Raw genomic sequence first — 21,133 nt, forward strand, 5'->3', positions numbered from 1 at the left:
TTGCTGTGTAGCAGTACTGCATAAATAAATAAATAATAATTTTAAAAAGTAGATATCAGTGTTCTTTTTAATAGTGTATTACATTATTTAATAAAAGCTATAAATTACTATCACAGAGCAGGGTAAAAAAAAAAAAAAAAAAAAGGGAAAAGAAACCAGATTCTTTACAGATGGGAAATGTGTTTTGACTTGCCTACATTAGACATCAAATATCTTAAATGCACTTTTGGTGAATCCTGTAAAAAAACCCCAACATTAGACATGTTTGTTTTCAAGACAGAAATTGTGATCGTAATAATGAAAACTCGTATACATATGCTACTGGACGAATGCAGACTGCATTCTTCACTTTTATATAAGAATTTCAGTAATACAGAACGTTTGGCTTTTGGGTAGCCTGTGAGGACATTGTAACATTTTCTGCATCTGCTGCTACTGTGTAAATGAAAACCCGAGCTAAATGCTTGTTCAGAGACACGACAGTGGAAAAGAGATGTGATGAAGGCTGGATCTAGGGTTTCTGAAACGCCGTGACAAGGGACAGCCCTGAGAGGAGGTGTCTGGACTTGTTCTGTTGTGCCGCCTTCTGGCTGATTACTCACAGAAAAATAAGCCAACAGGTCCCCCATCCAGGAGATAACATATCAGACAAGATTAAGTGGCTTTCCAAAAAGTGGATAATTCCTCCCTGCAGCCTAACTGAAAAAAAAACACAACACTGTAAGAACTGGAGAGAGTCCTGTCAGATGGGGAGACCTGAGCCCCGTGTCCCGCTGGCCAGGGCTGTGCTGCCCCTGCACGTGGGAAACGCAGTTTTCCTCCTGGACTGAACGGGTCTATTTCAGCAACCACCCGAGGACTCAGTCCTGTGATATTTGTGAGGTGATGTTCACGATTTGGAGTCTGGTTATTTGTATTTTCTCCAAAGCCATGTTAGGTAAGTCAAGGGCAAAAACCCTAATGGATCTGTAAATAATGCTGCTAAAAGTATTCCTCTGGTTAAGGATACCTGATTGGAATTATGATCCCATAAGTAACAGTGCAATTTTGTGATTGCTACTTTTTTAGATTATGGGATCTGTGGTTTACAGAGGAATCGGCAGATCTGTGACTTGGAATAGCTTTGGGGCAAATGTGTGATCATTCTGCATTGTTGAAACCAAACCGGGAAAAACATTTGAGAGGCTGGGATATAAAGTCCAACACCAACACGGGACTAAAGGCCGCAGCTCTCCATCTGAGCAGCAAGGTCTCAGGGCCATTTTGGAGTTGCCACCCCTATAAAATCCCCTATCTATGATCCCAAAGTTGTAGCTAAAGCCCCGCCTAGGGGAGGCAGCGCAGCAGGTCCTTGCTCAGCCTGGGAGCACAACCGGGAGCCCCACCAGCCACCCTGCGGCAAAACGCGCCCCAGGAAGCCCAGTGTGCGGGATCGCCACGCGCTTTCTTATCTCTTCAGCTGCTTGTGGGGCGGCTCCCCGGCAGCAGCAGCAGCACAGCCCGGGGCCGGGCGGGCGGGCAGCGCCCTCCCCCGCCGGGCGGGCAGCGGGACGGAACATGGCGGGCCCCTCCAGTCCCCGCTTCCCCCGCCTCTCCCCGCGCCGCCGCGCATGCGCGACAGGCGGCACACAGGCCGTATCCCTCCGCCGAGCCCCTTTGTCGGGGGATATTTGTGTAATAAGATAATACCCGCACCCCATGGTAAGTGGCGGGCGCCCCTCCATGCGCTGCCCGCGGGCTGCCCGCGCCGCTTCCCGCCCGGGCTGGGGCTGCCGGCGGGGCAGCGCGGCGTGGCGCGGCGCCCCTCCCCGCCCTTCGCCGTGTCCCTCCGCCAGGCGCAGCGGGGACTTTTGTGTGGGGCTTTTGGGCGCCGATGAGCGGCGGCCTCCCGCGCCCCTGGGCGTTGTTGCGGCGGCGGCGGCCGGGCCGGCAGCACGGTAAGGCCCCACTCCCGCGCCCCGTCTCTCCCTCACCCCCCCCGGGCCGGCCAAGCTTTTCCAGGTCAGTCTGCGCCTTTGTATAGGGCCCTGTTACCGGATGTGGAAGTTGATCTCTTCGCTGGTAAAAAATAATTCCACTTCCCCCGGAACCCGGCGCCGCGGCTCCCTCCGCAGCGCCCAGCCCAGCCAGGATTTCCTGTTGGGGAGAGCGGGCGCGCTGGCCGGCCTTCCGGGGACCCCGCCGCGCGGGGGGCGCGGGCCGCGCGGGGAAGGCCTGGGCCGTGCGGGGAAGGCCTGGGCGGCCCGCGGGGCGGCGGGCGCGGCCTGTGGGGCAGGGGCTGCGCCGGGGCCGGGGGCTGCGGGGGCCGCCGCGCGGCCGGCGGGGCGAGGGGACGAGTCGCCTCGGGGCCCCGCTGCCCGCGCCCGCCCGGGGCGGCCCCTTTCCCGCGCCTGCCGCGCAAGCCCGGGCGAGCGCGGCGCGGGCGACGAGGGGCCCAAGCGCTGAGGGGCAGAGCGGGCCCGGCCGGTCCCGGGCCCTTCCCCGGCGGGCAGCCCGCTCCGCTCCCATGGGGGTGGTCTCGGGCCGGGCGGGGCGGCCGGTCCGTGCGGCGGCCCGTGCCCCGGGGCGGCAGAGCTGCGTGCTGGAGCTTGGCGCCAAAGCTGCCCTGAGGAGGGAGAGGCAGCCTCGGTGGGAGGAGAGCGCTTCCCTTCTCCGCAGTGTCCCTCACGCGGAGCCTGAAACTCTTCATTTGGACTCTAATAAAGCGTATGATTAGGAGCACGAAAACGTGGGATAAGATGTGTTAGTACCGCCTGTTTTTCTTTTCTATCCTAGCAGTCAAAAGTAGTTTCTGCGGGTAAGGCGCTGTCTGATAGCGTGCGGTAAAATCCCCTGGGGGGAGTCTTACGTGCTTGGAGTTTTTAGCTGAAAGCAGTTGTATATTGTCCTTCAACCTGCTTACTAAGGTAGCTGTTACTTAATGACCAATGCTGCATATTAGAGTTACATCTGTGTGAATGCCCACCTTGGGGTACTTTGGCTTAATTTTGTAAAAAAATACTCATGGCTTCCAAGGCTTTAGTGAGGCTGAGCAGTTTGATTGAAGCATGTATGCACACAGAAGTACTTGTAAGGGTACATAAATCTGCTGCATAAGGGTAAGAGTATACATGACAGATCAGCATACACTAGAGGCAGGCTTTTTGTTCATGTCCCAGAGTCTTTGCTGAAAACAGTTTGTTTTCTAGGACTTTCTGGGGGGGCTATTTGCTATTTGGATTTGTCAAGAAAGATTCCTCATAATAGATGCTTAAGTAAAAAAGGCTGGTGAATTTTGTTTGAAAATATTTCCAAGTTCCAGTCAATCTGAGGTGTACTTTTCAGGTTGCAGTACAGTTCAAAGGCTACACCACAAGCCCTTAGATTCTTCATGTCAGCCGTAGCTGCCATAGTGTAATCTTTTTGTTATCTACTGCCAAACTTATCTGTGAAAACTTTGTTGGCAGTGGCAACCTACATCTAGGTTCGTGCCAATCGTTCACCCTTCTTGCATAATATTTTTTAGATGTTGCATTTTGTTGTAGATAATGGCCAAACTGTGCTCTCTGCTTTTGAGGGACAAGACTTTTCTGCCATCTGGCATTATTTAATGGAGTTACGTTGATGATTGATGCTATTTAATGCATGAAACTAGTTGGCAGACAGATCTGCATAAATACAGACTTGACTATCTTAACCAACAAAATGTTTGCTTGTCTGATCCCTTCTCAGATCAGATATTTTTCATCTGGTGCATACACAGTCCAACATGAGGGTCATGTTGCTGTTTAAACAAACTAGAGAGACACAACACAGAGAAAACTGAAAGCACTGGAATTAAAGCCAACTGCTGTTAATGTATTAGTGTAATTTTAATTGTCATCATAGGAGTGTGGATACTCTGGTATTTATAGTAAGATTTTAACTACGACACGTGAAATCATTGTCAAAATACATTTTGAAGAGATTTCCCCTTAGGAAACAATACAGAAACTTTTTGAGTTTATCTCACGTAAGTCACTATAATTACTGCTAAGTGATATCAAAAATAACTGAAATAATAAACTTTTTTGAAGAATTGTACTGATTTCAAGCATTGCACTGTTCTATCAGGATGTACAAAAATAAATCAAGTTGATCCTATCATTTCAATTCTAAAAATGATCAAAACTGAGTGCTTGATGAACGATCTAAATAGTTTTATCACTGTTTATTACTCTGTACTTAATATTTTTGACCTTGCTAGGATCGGCATGTAAAATTAGTTAGAAGTTGCTCTTCTGGATCTCTAGCAGTACTGTGGAATGTTTGGTAGGATGATGGCATTTCCAAAGATCTGATCTGGGGAAGCAGGTTGATTTTATTTTATTTTGAAAATGTTCTTTTTCCAGACATAATGTGGGGTGAGAGATGATGGGTCTTGATGTCTTTCAGGTGTGGTTCTGCCGCCCTGACACTTCACTAGAGAGACCTGTTGAAGTAGCATTTTATGAATTTTTTTCTGGGGTTTTTAGGAGTGATTGCAGGTCATTGTGTTATGGTGTATGTTGATTAAGTCTACCTTCCCATCAATTGCAGTGGTGCCGTCCATGCTTTTCTCATTCAAGTCTGCCTTTTAGGAGCATGCCTTGGTAGAAGTATGCTAGCAGTTGCATCTTAGTGTGCTGGCAGATCTTCATCTTAGTAGGTGTTCTACAACAACTGTTCTGTACCTGTTGATTTTGTCTGGGTGATGTTCACTACTGCAGTGGTAAAAGGGGAATAAAGGCTGAGTCCAGGATCCTTGGGACAGGACTCCAGTATGACAGGTGCTGCAGTTTTTTTAAGCCAAATTTAATAATTTTCCTTTGCTCTGCAGACTCTGCTGCTCTGTTGTCTGGTGTGGTATTCCAGCCTTCCCAAACTGCATATTTTTCAGGTCCTCTTCCCCGTGTACAGATCCCATTTTGCACACAGTTCTACATAAGCTCTGGTCAAGTGCTGTTGCACAACCCGCTGGTAACAGCATGATGTTCAGAGTTTTACAGAATGCATAAAAACAAATATAAGATAGATATCAAAAAGGAGTATGAATTCCTATTGAACAGAAGTAAAATAGCAATAATAATTTGATCTAAATTTTAGTTAACAGTTCATTGTGGCATCTGGCTAATGATACTGTACAGAATGCATTGCAATAATGAAATGTGGAAGTTCAGGAGGTGTTCAATGCAAAATAGTCCAAACCTAGCAGAAGCTTTCCCCTGTTTACTCAGTTGTAGACAAAATCCTCTGTTCCCACAGTTGTGTAGGAGCTGCTAGAAGTCTGAAAACATACTCAAATTGTCATAAGAATAACAGTATCAAGACTGTTTTGGAGCCTGTGGTGTTTTTATTGTCTGAAGGAATCCTCTTATAAAGCATCACCCAGCTGTTGTGCTAGCCAAGCTTGATGGAAATTATACTGAAGAAAATCCTCTAACACAGTTCAGCAGGGTTGATTTGTAATGCTACATGGAGTAGCAGCAGCACTGAGAACTAAGAGTGCTGCTTGGAAATGGAAATATTTAAATTTTAAATAAATATTATTGTACTATATATAGAACTTTGCTTCTGGTAATGTCACTGTGCTATTGTACTGTGACTGACTGATCTCAAGAAAGGAGCTGAAGATTTTTTCTGGCAAGGGAAGTTCTGACACTGCAGACCCGGCTCGATATGTCCTAGTACTAGCAGTGGAAGAGTATAGGGGGAAGTGTGGGACACGTGGTCTGCCCTCACGGGACTGGTACTTGGGATGGTCTGACAAGTAGAAGTCAGCTTTGGGTTAACTATTCTTGAGACATTTTGTGAATGCTAGTATTCGTTGGTTAAAAGTAATTAAACGTGCATGAGTCCTTTGTTGGAAATGCCTCTCCAGTTGCTGTTGTTAGTGTGTTATTGACACAACCTGATTTTGAGTTCGGTAATTTTGCTAGATTTTTACCTTTCTTCCACTAGATGGCCCCAGCAGGCTTTCAAGTGCCGATGAGAACTGAAACTTCTACTTAATTTCTAAAAAAATTGCGTTGTTTTAGCTGAAGTTAAACTTCTACATAATGCTTTGTTCTTGTTTCAAATACAAACACTTCAAAACACAAAGCACAGCCAAGAGGATGTTGTTAATGTAAGTAATACATGGTAATGAATATTATGTCATGGATTAGAAAGTTTCTTACTGAGTGTAGTACAATGTTTAGTTTTGCATTGAGATGAGAACTGAGGTACTGTCACTCTGACAGTATATTCAGCAGTAGTGGTTCAGAGCGACTCTGAAAAGGTGTCAGTCTCAGGCTGAAGTTTGTCTCTAACATCTCCTGGGAGTGAGATTTGTGTTTTGCAGACTACCAGAATTGAATTTTTTTTGCTGCATAGTGTTTTAGTAACAACTTTGCAGTTTATTTTGCCCAGTATAGATGTGGTCAGTGAATAGGTGTAGGTGTTAAATATACACACTGTAATTTAATTCACCTGTTTTTGTTGTCTAACACACATCAAGTATATGCTTGTTCTCAAGGCTGTCTTTTTAGTTAGTGGAGAAAGAGAGGTATAGAGAGAAGGCAGCTCTTACCATGAGGGTGGTCAAGCACTGGAATGAGGCTGAAGAAGCAGTGGATATTTATTCACAGAGACATTCAAAACTCAACAGGTCTGAGTGCTGCACAGCCTGAGGCTATTGGGCCTCCTCTGACTGGGGGATTGAACTAGGTGACCTTGAGAGGTCCCTTCCAGCCTCAATTATTCTGTACATTCCAAAAGGAGACACTATTAGTTCCTTTTTCTCTACTCATGTTTACACAAAAAGAAATACAAGGAAAATGAGCTGATGTCTTTCTGAATTAGTCCCTAACTTCAGTATTTTGCATGAAGTTCCAGCTTTCCTTTTGTTTCTGAGGACCTTGATGTGGTGGTATTAGACCAGAGAAAAAGTGTGTGTCTGTATGTGCTTTTTCCCTTCTTAAATTGCAACCCCTGTCTCCCTGCCAAAAAAAAAAAAAAAAAGGTGCCATATAAAGGGAGTGCTGTATTTCACTACTGCACTTGGCAAATGCCCTCCTTGTCCTATTATTGGCTTATATGTTTTTCTCCTAGTGTCTCCTTTTAACAGGGATAGTAGATTTTATCTTATTCCTGTTTCTCTTTATGGAAGAGAGTCAGCTGTTATCCCTTCCTCTGCATCTGACTCTGCTCCTTTTTTCCTTCCTTTTCCCATTGTCAGTATTTGTCCTTTCCTGCCACCTTCCTGCTCCTCTTCCCTTTTCTGGCTGGAGACAAATCAACATGTCCATGTCTACTAGAAGGATGGACATAAATGGAGTATTATTTTGGTGAAGGGGATATTGCTGCCTGCAGTCAGTTCTGTAGACAAAGAGGTAATCTGTTCCAGTTCATGGCTCTATTGATACATGTTGGAGTTCTGCATTTGCAGTATTTCTGTCTTCTTTCTAATTTCTTCCAGAGTCAGTAGCTTTCAGATTAGTTAGCAATATGCCTCATGGACTTTGCCAGTTGAGTCAGGTGCAGAGAACTTTCTGAATGTTTGGTTTGTGATAGAAGTGTAAATTTAAGAAAAGAGATTAAAAGATAACCTATTGGGATTTCTTTTTGAACTTATATACTCTACCTTTGTGTAGGAAATTGGCTGTCCGGCCTTGCAGCTGCTGTTTTTAGTAATACAGGCTTAACTTTGCTTGTGACTGGAATTAGCATCCTGGTAGTGGAAAACATAGGTATAGGACTAAAATGTTAATGATACATTTTGGTTAGTAGTGTGAGTTGCGGTATAGTTCTAAATTTTCTTTTTCCTGAACAAATTTACTAGCAACTATGAAATACAGTGGGTTTGGAAAGATGTTATACTAAGTAGTCTTTGATGCCACAGAAAATGAGGTCATTTGTCTACATATAGTTTTGCATAGTCTGTATGATATGGAATTTCTGTTTACATATTATCTAAAGATGTTGTGAAAGTTTTTCATCTAGTATCTTGGTCATGTCCCAATCAAAATTTTGCTGTTAACATGTTCTTATTAGCTGTAGACAGTTGAAGCAGGTGGTAACATTTGTTCTGAGTAAAATAGTTCATATGTCTGATCTAAATAGCATAGTACATGCATATTGCATTGTTTTGCAGCTAGGAATACAGAAATTATATTTTAGGTTGAACAAAATGATGTGATAGTGATGGACAAGATGTCAGAGAGGTGTTGTGCTTCACATCTATCTAAATACGTTCACGTAGTGGTATTTCTGAAATACACGCAGGCATTTTGGAGAAGTGAATGCAGTGCCTTTGGGCCTGTGACATAGCAGCCAAGGTGTAGTACCATCTGAAAGCTGCACAAAGCTGCAGAATGTTGCAGGATCAGGTGAGAGCTTCTAAACCACTTTCTGCTCTAAGAAACTGCATCCAGTTCAGTTTAAGTTTAGTTTGATGTGAGTAGCTGCTGAGGCTACAGCATTGTAATACTGCAATCTCCACCTCAATGTCAGTTCTGTTTGGCTGACAAAAATAATTCTCAAATTAAGCTGCATATTGCAATCAATAAAGATTGTTCTCGTGTCTAAAATATCTACTCCATGTTTTGAACTTTTCAGTATAGTTCAGAAATAACAACTAAATAAATGACTGTGTAATTTGTGTACTTACAATAGTATTAATGTTGTTATTTTTCTTTATATCCCTGTACGTCCTTCACTAGATGTCACTAGTAGATTTGGGAAAGAAACTTTTAGAAGCTGCACGAGCAGGTCAAGATGACGAAGTTCGCATTTTGATGGCAAATGGAGCACCTTTTACCACAGATTGGGTAATTAAAATTTTTGCAGTGTTTGTTAAATCCTCTTAACTCTTCTCACCTGAAGAACAATTACACATACTCTTTATACTCTGTAAAAGCCCTGACAGCTTCTTTCATTGAGTCTGCAAGGGAAATTTATTTTCAAGTGGTGGCTTGACACTTTATCAAACTCGGTTTGATAGCTTCAGGGTATGAAGAAACACTTCATACTGACAAACGCCGCTTTACTGTTACATTACAGCTGGGAACATCTCCACTTCATCTAGCAGCACAGTATGGGCACTACTCAACAACAGAAGTGCTGCTGCGAGCAGGTGTAAGTCGTGATGCCAGAACCAAAGTGGACAGGACTCCATTACATATGGCAGCATCAGAAGGCCATGCCAGCATAGTAGAAGTCTTACTTAAGGTAAAGACTCCTGAAACAAGATCAGAGGTGGGGATATTGTAGTGGTTTATGACCAAATATTTGCAATTTCTTTTTAGTAATGAAAGCAACATTGAAATGATAGGAATATTTATGCTGTGTGCATTGAGTGCTTTGTTTTCCTAGTAACCTGTAATTTATTTTAGCATTAAAATAATAATGATTTTAGATTAATTGGTTATTGCTGTTTCCAAATAAGACTCGGTGGTAGAGAATGGCAATTTTTGGCTTCATTCTGCTACCAGCATTATTTAATTGAGATACTTCTAATGACATAACTTATGCAATGATCTTGTTTGTAGCATGGTGCTGATGTCAATGCAAAGGACATGCTCAAAATGACTGCGCTTCACTGGGCTACTGAACATAACCACCAAGAAGTTGTAGAACTGTTAATAAAGTACGGAGCAGATGTCCATGCTCAGAGTAAATTTTGCAAAACAGCATTAGATATTGCTGTAGACAATGGAAATGAAGACCTTGCAGAAATATTACAGGTAACTTTTGGTTCATTATGTTAAGGGAACTTCCTGCAAAGTGCGTGTTTATGCATGGGATAAACTAAGTTTTTAATCTAGCATCTGTGAGACCATATATTGGCTAATAATGCTGAACTCCAGTCTAGATCATGACATGGAAATGAGATTAATATTAGTAAACGTTAGTTGGCCAAAGAGTGTTTCACTGCCCACAATGTCAAGGATGAATATCCTTGATTTTCTTGAATTTGGGTGTTGTTGTACACAGAACTAGGTGAAGTCTTCACAAGAAAGGTGTAGAAAAACTCCCTGCTCTTGCCAGTGCATTTTGACTGTACTGTAGTTGTCAATTAGCTTAGTATATGGATATTGATGATTTCCTTACAGTTGGAGATCAGGAGACAGAAGAGATGGCAATTTTTCTTGAATTAGGAAAACTAGAATTGAATTGTTGAAGAAGTGATTTGAATTATAATAGATATTTCTGTGGAAGTGCATGCTCACTGTTCAGTAGTGTTCTTAAAGGCAAATGAAGTGCTAAGCATTATTGAGAAAAGAATAGAAAGCAAACAAAACCCCATTAAGCCACTGTATAATTCTGTTGTTCCCCAACATCTTGAACTGTATGAACTTCTGGTCTGTTCCTTTAGCCTTGTCTTCACTGCAGAAAGAATATAGTAAATGAAAGTCAAAATAATTCAAAGACAGGCAAAAATAAGGATCTACAATTCATGGCAATTCCTAAGCTGTCAGAGACAATTTTCATGGCATGCAGCTGCCACAGCAGTCTTGGTTCTTCAGACCTCCATTTTAGATACGTGAGCTTGCACATCTACAAAAGGGCCTTGTCTTTATACGGTCCTCTTTGTTTACAATAAAGGGTATGGAGAAGTAGCAGTGTGTCATTATTCTCTTTCACTTCAACAGACTTTTTGTCTGCAGGATTTTAGCAAAAAAACATCAGTTTCTCGTGTACTTACACCAAGCACGAGATGTGAGATGATGTGCATACGTTTCACAAGTATAATGAGGGAGATCCTGTATGAGCAGAATATGCAAGGTAAATAACTTATTTATACCTACAATTGGAATAATACTATCTGTGTCTCCTAGATTGCAATGCAGAACCAAATCAATACGAATCCAGAGAGTCCGGACACTGTGACGATACATGCAGCAACACCGCAGTTCATCATCGGACCTGGAGGGGTGGTGAACCTAACAGGTCTGGTATCTTCTGCAAATACATCAAATGGAACAGGTATTTAGATGCCTAAAGGAAAGCTGCTGGGATTTTATACTTTAATTGATTTTTGACCACTTACTGAAAAAGCTTGAGGAAAAATACTGGTAAGAATTGAGTAGCTGCCAGTTCCTCTTCAGTGTGTTTTTTGTGTTCTAAATACCTAGCTACATAAAACAGCAGTGCAGGAATAATGACAAAAGAGACTTCAGTGGTTTTCAATTTGTCAGCTAACTTTTTTTTTTTTCATCCTACTAGATGAAACAGGAGTGTCTGCTGTACAGTTTGGGAATTCATCAACATCAGTATTAGCCACGTTGGCAGCTTTAGCAGAAGCATCAGCTCCACTGTCTAATTCTTCAGAAACACCAGGTTAGAAAGCCAAGTCATTTAACCTAATTTAATATACTAAAAGTACATAACTGGTGATTTTGGAGATAACAGTTCATACAGAAATGAGATTACAATCTTTGTTTTTTAGAAAAGAAATCCAGTTTTCTTTCAAGGTCTGCACAAGTCCTAATCATGTTTCTTTCCAGAAGCTCAACATTGAGTTTGAAACTGAAAGATCAGAGCTACTTGCCTCAGCATCTAGTATTGGCACTTTCAACCTGGATTTTTTTGTGACAGTGCTGTTTCTTACAGCTGAGTCTGTAATTGGACTCAGCACCACTTACTCATGTAGGACTTGCTGTTTTGGTTTACTGAATAAACACACTGAATATTTAAGCAGTGCTGTAGGACAGTGATCTCTGAACATAAAGATCTTCAGAAAGCAATGACTGCAGTCAGTATTTGTGTGTGTGTTATACTGTAATTAACTTAAAAGATGAAAGCTTCAGGGTTTTATCTACCTTCTCTCATCTCGAGCATCACAACACAGGTCTATGGGGATTTAATTTCATCTCTGTAGATAGAAAGCACTCTACTATCTGTTATTTAAATCAAAGGCTTTGCTTTTACCCTGAAAAAATGGAAAATAAAATGCAGAGTTAGTCTGTTTGAAATTCTTTGATTATGCTACTATTGATCTTGCTCTTTGTCTCAGTACCTAGTTGTTTTAAAGAAGAGTGGTAGTGTGAGACCCTAGTAACAGTGTACACTGCAAGCTGTGGTATGTGTTGTATTGTCAACGCAGTCACTGTAGGAGTCACCTGCTGTATACTCATCATCAAATAATGAATCAGAAATATTTAGTTGAGCTGGGATTTTTTATTTTTACTTTTACCTGTCAAATTTATACATACAATGTTTATTTTACTTTTTTAGCTTTATCTTTCTCCTTTGAAGGTGTAAAAATGTCAGTCCTGCAGAACTTTTCCTTTAGTCCTGTTTCATACTTCGTATAATAAATGAAGTTGTGGTTGAGTTTGAAGTACCCATGTAGCACAGACAAAACTTTAAGGTTCTCTAGAGGTTTAATCTGTTACTGTCTTGAAGACCTCTGTGGTAAGCAGAGAAATCAGGGCTGTGTCCTGAAGTACACCTGGCAAGGTACTGGTTGAGGAGTAGTCTTAAGCTAGTTTTAAGCTAGTACTTTTTATTTGTTATTTTTAAAAATTATTTATTTTATTATATTGTTAGTGTAACTTAGTCCAGCATGTGTACAGTGCAAAAGTTGTATGTGTTCTTAAAAGCAGCTCTTGTTCTTGCTGCCATGTTAACACTGACCCCAAAGCCTCAGTTTTGAGTGGGTTGTATTTATTAGGAAACATGCTAAAAAATTATTATTATATTGAGCAAGGTAAATCAGGACAAAGTTGCATGTATGTTTCAAAATGTTAGTGCTTTGTGTTGGCCTGGTGAAAGGTTTGTATTGACAATATAGCAGTAACTAGTCTACTGCGTTAGCTGGGGGGTGGAGGGGATTGAATTTTGAAAGGCACAGGAGAAATTTTTTCTCAGCTGTACCAAAATGCATTTGAATAATGAAACCTGATTTATAAATTAACTTAATTCCTTTGCTAATCTGTTAATAGTTGTGGCCACAGAAGAGGTCGTGACTGCAGAATCTGTGGATGGTGCTATTCAGCAAGTAGTCAGTTCTGGAGGTCAGCAAGTTATTACTATAGTTACAGATGGCATTCAGCTTGGTAATCTGCATTCGATTCCAACCAGTGGAATAGGGCAACCAATCATTGTGACCATGCCAGATGGACAGCAAGGTGAGTGGAAACTTGTATGGTTCAAGCTTGTGTAATTATTTTGTGTAATTATCGATTTAAATACATCTTCAAATTCTTATACAGCAAAAGGCTCAGGTACATAAGCTACTGCAGTGAAGTGAGTTAGCATGTCAGCTGAGTCTGCATTAGGAGAAAGAGTGGAAGAGTTACTAAAGTACATGGAAGAGAAATGGGACACATAAGGGGAAAGTGATAACTACTTTATTTGCCTTCAATAAGCTTAAGTCTTGCAATCTTCATAAGAAAACTAGAAGGTGGTGTAAAACAAAAGCCTTTTTCCAATACTTAAGCTGTTGCCCTACCTGGAAATATTGTGGGGAACTGAAGTTTGGATTTAGAAATCTGATCCATGAAGCAAGCTGTGCAAGTCCCATGGAGTGTGTTCTCAACAGAGCAAAAGCCAAGTCTTCTGTGCTTGAGGTTTTAGAGGAGCAGTGGCAGAACCAGAGGGGCCAGGGTGACACAGATTGTCCTGTTGGGCCATATGCACTTTGTGGAAACCTCTAGTGTAATAAGTGCTGTTTTGTGACACGTGTTTTGAGTGATTACTTTTAAAGATGCTCTGCCACTATTAATTAGACAAAAATGATGCCTTCTCTGGTCTCTTCATGAAGACTCCCATTGTGGAGCTTGAAGAGTTGTGTGCTGGAGAAATGACTTGATTTACAGTCTGTCTGAACAAGTACAGAGAGTTATTGGAAAGCATGAACGTGCGTAGGTAGTGATTGAAGTGACAGAGCATTTATTTGCCAGATGGTTGCATAAGTAAATTGGAGTATGAATTTCCTTAGATCCCTAATATTTTTTTTCCTCCAAGGCTGATAATTTCAGGATTTTTAAATTATCTAAGGTGTTTTAATTAATCAAAATACAGTTTTGTATTTAGTATTTGCTTAAGAAATGTTATAAAGAAGGTGGTCTGCTACATAAGTTACTAAGTTGATGGACTGGTATCTCTCTGCAATTCACTTTTGTATCTGTTTACTCTGAAAAATGGCAATGATACTCCAGAGTCACAGCTAACTGTTGTAGGCCTTGTCAACAAAGAATTTTAAGATTCTTTGGTAACATGCAAGCAGCTAAGGTTTTCAGTAAACTTTCCCTGTACTTACTTTATAGTGCACTTTTATTAAATTGTGTTTTCATAAGGGAAGAGCTTTGCGTTTTATTGCTGTTAATGAAATAATAATTGATGTAATATAGTGCAAATATTTTTTAAGTAATTATATTTGTATGTAAAAATATGTTTTCAGTATTAACAGTTCCAGCAACGGACATTGCTGAAGAAACTGTGATAAGTGAAGAACCACCAGTGAAGAGACAGTGCATAGAGATTGTGGAAAATCGTGTGGAGTCTGCAGAAATAGAAGTAAGGAGTATATTACATGATATGTGCTAACCAGAGTGTTCAGCACTGAGTATCTGGTTGTGTTTTTTTGTGGTGTTCTAAAGTTTAATATCTGTGTTACCATAGGATGAAGTGTGTTAAAGAATAACTTGTTCAGTCTGCCCTTTTACTGGAATATATCTTTTACAAATTTCTTGTAAAAAGAATATAGGAGGGCTTTTTCCTTCATCCTTTGGTTGTGCATGTAAAAGTGACACTTTTACATATGACATACGTGACACACATATGGTAACTTGTTTTGTTTTTTTTTGTTTTTCCTTTAAGATCACTAGCTAGATTTTAAAACTAGGTACTGATACATTATCGAGTAACTCGACTCTTTCCGCTAACAGTGAATGGGAGCAATGTACCCTCATCTTTCTGTTATGACCATATGCTTGTCCTGATTGTAAGATCATATTTTTAGCACTATTTCCTTTCCATTCATGATATCTAGATAACTGTGAATGGAAATGTGAAACAGTAAGATTCTGCGTTTGTCAGTTTTTATCTGCCCCGCCCCTGCTTTTTTTTTTTTTAAAGTTCTGCAGCAGTTCATTGTTACACATCTTTGCATCATCCTGTTTTCTTTTTAAGTTATAGTTTGAAAGACCTAACAACGTTGAGAGAGTGTTTCTTTTTATATGTGGCAAGTAGATGTAGCTGTTCAGTTTAAAATGGTAGCTTTCTATATTAACCACAATAGGTCAACCACCTCATTCCTCCTTCTGTGCTGACCTGGTTTGGTCACAAGTTTATGAAAATTGCTGTCTGCCTTGACTAGGCTGTACATGCTGGTTTTGTCAAATCCATGATATTTTATTTATCAAAAGCTGTACTCTCCAACTTCTGTTCATATTATTTAATTGTGCCTAGTTGAGTACTTTTTATTGTACAGTATGTGCTACATGTTATCCATGTCTAATAACAATAATCATTACCTTTCATCATTCCTTTCCCTATCCCTAAGTTGTCACATCAAATATTTTGACCTTTGCAGCTTTATGGTCATTAACAGATTATCACGACAGTTGAAATTTTCTTGCTGCATTTTTAAAAAAAATGTATGACTGTTACAATAAAAGCATTTATTTTGCTAACACTTCTAAACATCTGCCTGAATTATTCCTGAAGGAAATTACATTTCTGTAGGTATTTTAATAATTCTTTTAAGTGAAGAAAATAAAATCTAGATTAGTACAATTAGTCACTTTATCAGGTTTAGATGACTGACTTTGTCCCTGCCTGTACAACTGGAAATGCAGATGGAGAGCTCTGCCTCTGTGTGGAGGCCAGTTGACTTCAGGAGCCTTATGGTGGTTCACAGGGGTGTGCTGGTACCTCAGTTTGGTAACAGGGACATTGAAGAAGTACATGTAAAGTCGATTCACTTCAAACGTTGTCATCATAGAAGGCAGTAGATATTTGAATTTGGAGGTAGTGGGACCCCTCCTCTCATGAAAATATTTTTTAGTGTAGGAAACTTTAATTGCTTGGTTTATTTGCCTCACTGGCATTTGAATCTTCAGTTTCATTATAAAGAGTTGATTCAAGGCTAAGTGCTTTCTTCAGATGTTTTACATTTATTGTGTATGAACAGTTAACTGCAGTTTGAAAGTCTAAGTTCAACATCTTCACATTCATGTGAAGTAACAAACTTTCCTGTGAAAGTATTGTGACTGCAGTGATGTTTTTTTTATTTTTATTTTTCTCTCTTGGGTCTGATTTTGAAGACTGGTAGCAGTTTTCCTAAACAGATAATTTAAACATAGAATGGCAGCAAAAAAAGCCAACCTGTCATGCACATACTATTTTTCATTTTCATGCATAATTCACTAACGTACCCTGATTTTTGTTTTCATTCTTGAATTTTACTGTCTTTCTCATATTGCATGTTTGAAAGGTGACGTTCATTAGGGAAATAATTTCATTAAATTGAAAAGACCACATTATAAAATTGTAAATTAATTTTTATTAACTTGACATGCTTTCTCTGTTGTTGGAAAGAATGCTTGGGTGTTCCTGTTGTCAATATATAGACTATTAAGAAAAGTTACATGTAATGAAGAAAATTTCCTGGTAAAATGGGAGAATTTTTGTGAGCATTCAGAATCCTCTAAATTGATTTTTACCTGGGTAGGTTTTTCTGTACTGATACAAAAGGACTTCATATAATTTGAACAATTTCAGTTGTGTTCTAAAAAATGCTGGAAGAACACTTTCTGAATTGGATGAAGTTAATAGACCTCCCTATTCTAGATGTCAAAGTTAAGGAACCAATTTTCACTGTCCGTTCCACTGTAGATCTGTGTTGCTCCTCCAGAAGCACAGGTTTCTTTCCACTGCCTAGTTAGACCTCATATTCTGCCTCATTCCTTAACTCATTCTGTTTATGTTAAGACTGTGACTGTCCAAAACCTGCACCTGTTAATTGCTGGACTGATGTACATGCTTTGAATTGCTAGTCTGTCTGGTAGATACTGGTTTTATCTTCATGTTTCTGCTACTGAGACTTATATTTCCCCCCTTTTTTTTTTTTTCTATCTTGCCTAGTGTGTTGTACTGCTTATTTCTCTCTTCTCTATTTCTCTCTTCTGTGGGAAATATAAGATGTGGTCTGAAAACTTCTCTCCCCCAGGAGTGTTTGCAGTCTGCACACATTTCATAGTAGTGTTAGCACCTTGCTTTTTGTAATGCACTGCAGAAGCATTGAGCTGCTGATGCTTCTTAATCTTCTGCACCCCTGTAGATAGTGCAGCTTTGCTTTGTGGCAGTAGTAGATTTCTGAAGTTTTTTTATGTGACAAATTCTTGAGATAATGTCCAGCTCAGTATATGCCAGAGCTGAGTGCCTTCAAGAGGGAAGGGTTTCTTTCCACATGTAGCAGGATCAAGGGCTTTGACTGCTTCCTTGAGAACTGTCTCATTCCCAAGGCTGCTTTTACATAAGTTGATGGCTTCACTTAAACTACTTAGAAAACACAGAGAAATAGGAGTATGTTTTGGTTGGACTGGTGCTGGAACATGACTGGTGTAATTCCAGGTCATTTGAGATGTAGGCTCCAGTGTTCATTTGGCATTCATCAGTCCAGTTGCTACAGGGGTTGGTTGGCCATTGTTTGTTTAAAAAGCAGAATCCAGATTTTCAGACATGGAAGCTGAACTTCTTTTCAAATAAGCAAGATCAGACGAGCTGTCATTTTATTAGCATGTGCTCCAAAAGAAGCAAACCCTAGCTAGCTTCCTTCACCTCATGAAGACTTACGTAAAATCAGGTCACACTTAATGGAGTTTGTTCTTTTCTGTATCATAGCTAGTCTTTATAACCTGTTAATAACATCTCTTGTTCACCTGTTGTTTTTGCTATACAGATGCTGCTGTTAGCAATGATCTGATCACCTGTGTCATTGTATTCCAGCACATTCAGCACAGCATGTGACTGCTAATGTGACTGAGACAAGTACTGAAAGCAGTAGCAAGTAGAAGGGAGGCAGAGTATTTTGTATTTTCAGGCTCTGACCATGAAAATATGTGAGTGCATCAAAGAGGTGAAGAATAGGGATGCTGCTATGGCGGTATGGGATGAGAAACTTGTAACAACTGTTCAAGGTTTTAAATGGGAATGTGATACTGAACTGGGATGGTCATAAGGTGAAAAGGCAACTTATTTTCACTGGGCCGTGGTTTTTGAGTTTTGTTTTTCTGCAAGATGGGTTGCTTCTCTGGCAGCCTCCCTCCTGTGGCTACTTAAGAATTACGGTAGAAGGAATTATTTTAAATCAAATACTGTCTTACTTATAGAAATATGATGCACTCAAATGAAATGGTATTTGGTTGAAGATCAAAGCAAAACTATTTTCCAAGCAAATTGCTTTTTCAATTGGGCTCAGTGCAGCATCAAACAGAATACCCACGTCACTGGAGAAAAAAATGCATTCTGTTCCTAAGGCAGCTTCATAGCAAGTGGCATTTCCCATATTGTTTTGCTTGAAAACCATTTTAATGAACTTGTATACAGGATGAAGCCTTAAGTTAATCTTTTTGAACTGAAAAAGCTTACCTAGCTAAATGCCTGTTAATTGATAAAAATGTGGTGTCCTTGGGGATGTAATTACACCCCTGGATTGCAAAGTATCAATAACTTCGGGTGACTTCATTTAGAAATGAGTTATGTGTATTTTTCAGTTCAGTGGCAGCTGTCACTCTCTAGTGCAAACTGCTCTTAGGTAACAGGTCTGGATTATACTGTCTGATTAAAAATACAAAAGAAAGGGACAATCCTGTTAGATTGGATTCCAGTCCTATTAGAAGTTGATTTAAAACAAACAAAAACAAGTAACAAAAGGAATTGGGTAATTGGATAAATGTTAATATCTTATTTAGTATTTTATTACTGTGTTTCTGCCTTTTTATTTCACTCTTTCTCCATGAATATTTGCTTGGTATCTTTGCATCTAAAGAAACTTGAGTTTGCTGTATTTACACCTCAAGCCTGATTGTGGGGAGTTGGCTGCTGTGCTAGTTGATGTTTACTTTGCACAGCAGCATTCATGTGGGTTTGCCTCAGTAAGAACTGAACGGTTTCTACATGATACCACAATGCTCTACCTCCATGTAAAGAAAATGTGCATTTTAACTTGTATTTGATACATACTTGACAAAATGTTGCTGGTTCTGTTTCTAATAGGAAAGAGAAACTCTTCAGAAGCAGCTGGATGAGGCAAACAGAGAAGCACAAAAATATCGCCAGCAGCTTCTAAAGAAAGAGCAAGAAGCAGAGGCCTATCGGCAGAAGTTAGAGGCAATGAACCGCCTCCAGACTAATAAAGAAGCTGTGTAATAAAATATGAACATACTGCAAAGCCTGTTACTTTTAAAAACCTGCAGTACAATCTTGAACTGTACCCTATATAGGTACAGACACAGGATTCCATGATACAGAAGATGCTACAAGTTGATAACTGGACTTATGCCGTGAGCTCTGGTGGATTTCTTGTAACATAAAAAACTCTGAATTTAGAAATTGTGAAAAGTATTTAAAATGAAATACTGTAAATAGTTGTTTTTTTTACAGTTTCAAAATGAGTTGATAAATCTTTTTGAAGGGATCCAGAAACACGAGAAGCCAATGTTTTTGTGAAATTTTTGATTTTAGTATTAATCTAACTTCTGAAAAACAGAACAGTTTTAAGGGTGATGATGTTGATTTAAGCTGACAACTTGAAAATTAATTATGTGACAAAATGAGTTAACAGTTATTTCTACATGGTAACAACTTAAAATTCTCTGAATAAGACATTTCCAGGTGGAAATCTTTGTACAGCTTTAAGTAGTTGTCTCAGATTCTCTGAAAACCATTTTGGTTTTTTTTTTTTTTTATTTTAGGCAGTGAAATTTTTATATTTAATTTCAGATATATCCAAGTAGATTTACATGTATATGAAGCTAATATTTTTTAAACTTTTCAGTTTGTACATACGCTGCATGTTTTTATAATTTCTACACATACATCTTGCATAGCTATTTTTCAGCAAAGATGAGAATAATTATGAGAAAAATGTTTAGCTTATAGGTAATTTGAAGTAAGCTAGCAGCCAGTTTTATTGTGGATGGTATATTTCTTGGAAGAATGTAATTTGTAATTAAAAAGAACAAAAAAACCCATCTCAATTTACATATTAGAGGCAATTCAAAATTTGGTAGTGGAGGCATTGAAACTTCACTTTATGTGTCTTACACTTTTCCTGTACAAACATTTTAAAGTTCAGAAAAGAAAAGAATGTCTCCACTGGAACACAAATAGTAGTTCTCTTAGAATATTCCTATTGATCTTTTTTTCCCAATAGCCTTGAAATAATTTAAATGATATGTTTTTTTTCTAAACAGACCTTTGCATTTTAATTATGCAATTGGACAAGTAATTTTTTATGTTGTAGTGATGCTCTTCTTACCTAGCATCATTGTTCTTCACTGTGATACTGTGTTTGTGTGTGTCTGTGCAGTGATCTATTATGCTTAGAATTTATATAGCACGTTACATCTTCAGAGCTTTGTAAAATCTTTTTAAAGAGCCCTTACTGTACTGCCTGAGGCAGGTGAGTGTTATTGTCTCAATTTTATAGCTGATATAAGTGCAACACAAGGAGTGTTAAATGACTAGCCCAAGACCACGTGAAGCTGTGGTAAACCTGGGAGTAGATCTCAGGAGAGCTGGCTTCTAGTCCTGTGCTTAGACTGAGCTGCCTTAAGATTGTTCAGTGCTGTGTTACATTAAGTTTTGAACTACTGTGCAGGTTCCTTTTTCCTAAGATAAAACTCTTTGTGCTTTGCTTTGTTGTTCCATGTTTCACTGCTTTTATGGAATTGTTTATATAAACTTAAGCAAAAAGTCTAGTTTACCTATTACTGTACACCGAAGAATTACCCTTAAAACTGTACTCTGGCCTACTTTTTCTATTTTACAATTAAATATCTTTTCCACATATATATATATAGTGTAGAATCAATTCCATTCCAGTTGTTTTGTTTGTGCATTGGAAGGTCAAAGCTGTGCTGTGTCAGGCATTCAGAAAAGTATGAAAAAGCAGTTTTAGGCTTAGAATGGCCTTCAAAGG

General features: G+C 39.7%; 1 protein-coding gene across 10 annotated transcripts; it reads left to right on the forward strand.

Annotated features, from left to right (window-relative positions):
- The first annotated feature begins 1,516 nt into the window (after window positions 1-1,516).
- GABPB1 (GA binding protein transcription factor subunit beta 1) lies at window positions 1,517-21,005 on the forward strand. Of its 10 annotated transcripts, none has more exons than XM_051628366.1 (11): window positions 2,176-2,742; window positions 5,959-6,124; window positions 7,217-7,370; window positions 8,700-8,807; window positions 9,040-9,207; window positions 9,528-9,722; window positions 10,818-10,929; window positions 11,206-11,319; window positions 12,927-13,112; window positions 14,387-14,502; window positions 19,207-21,005. In XM_051628366.1, the coding sequence occupies exons 4-11, from the start codon at window positions 8,700-8,702 to the stop codon at window positions 19,357-19,359; spliced, it is 1,152 nt and encodes a 383-aa protein (XP_051484326.1). In that variant the 5' UTR covers window positions 2,176-2,742; window positions 5,959-6,124; window positions 7,217-7,370; the 3' UTR covers window positions 19,360-21,005. The 10 variants fall into 10 exon arrangements, with proteins under 10 accessions (XP_051484323.1, XP_051484324.1, XP_051484329.1 ...); XM_051628367.1 differs by lacking the exon at window positions 2,176-2,742 and adding an exon at window positions 2,891-2,906; XM_051628369.1 differs by lacking the exons at window positions 2,176-2,742; window positions 5,959-6,124 and adding an exon at window positions 1,817-1,937.
- Window positions 21,006-21,133: the final 128 nt, after the last annotated feature.

The sequence above is a fragment of the Apus apus genome, chromosome 10 (assembly GCF_020740795.1).
Source record: "Apus apus isolate bApuApu2 chromosome 10, bApuApu2.pri.cur, whole genome shotgun sequence".
NCBI lineage: Eukaryota > Metazoa > Chordata > Aves > Apodiformes > Apodidae > Apus > Apus apus.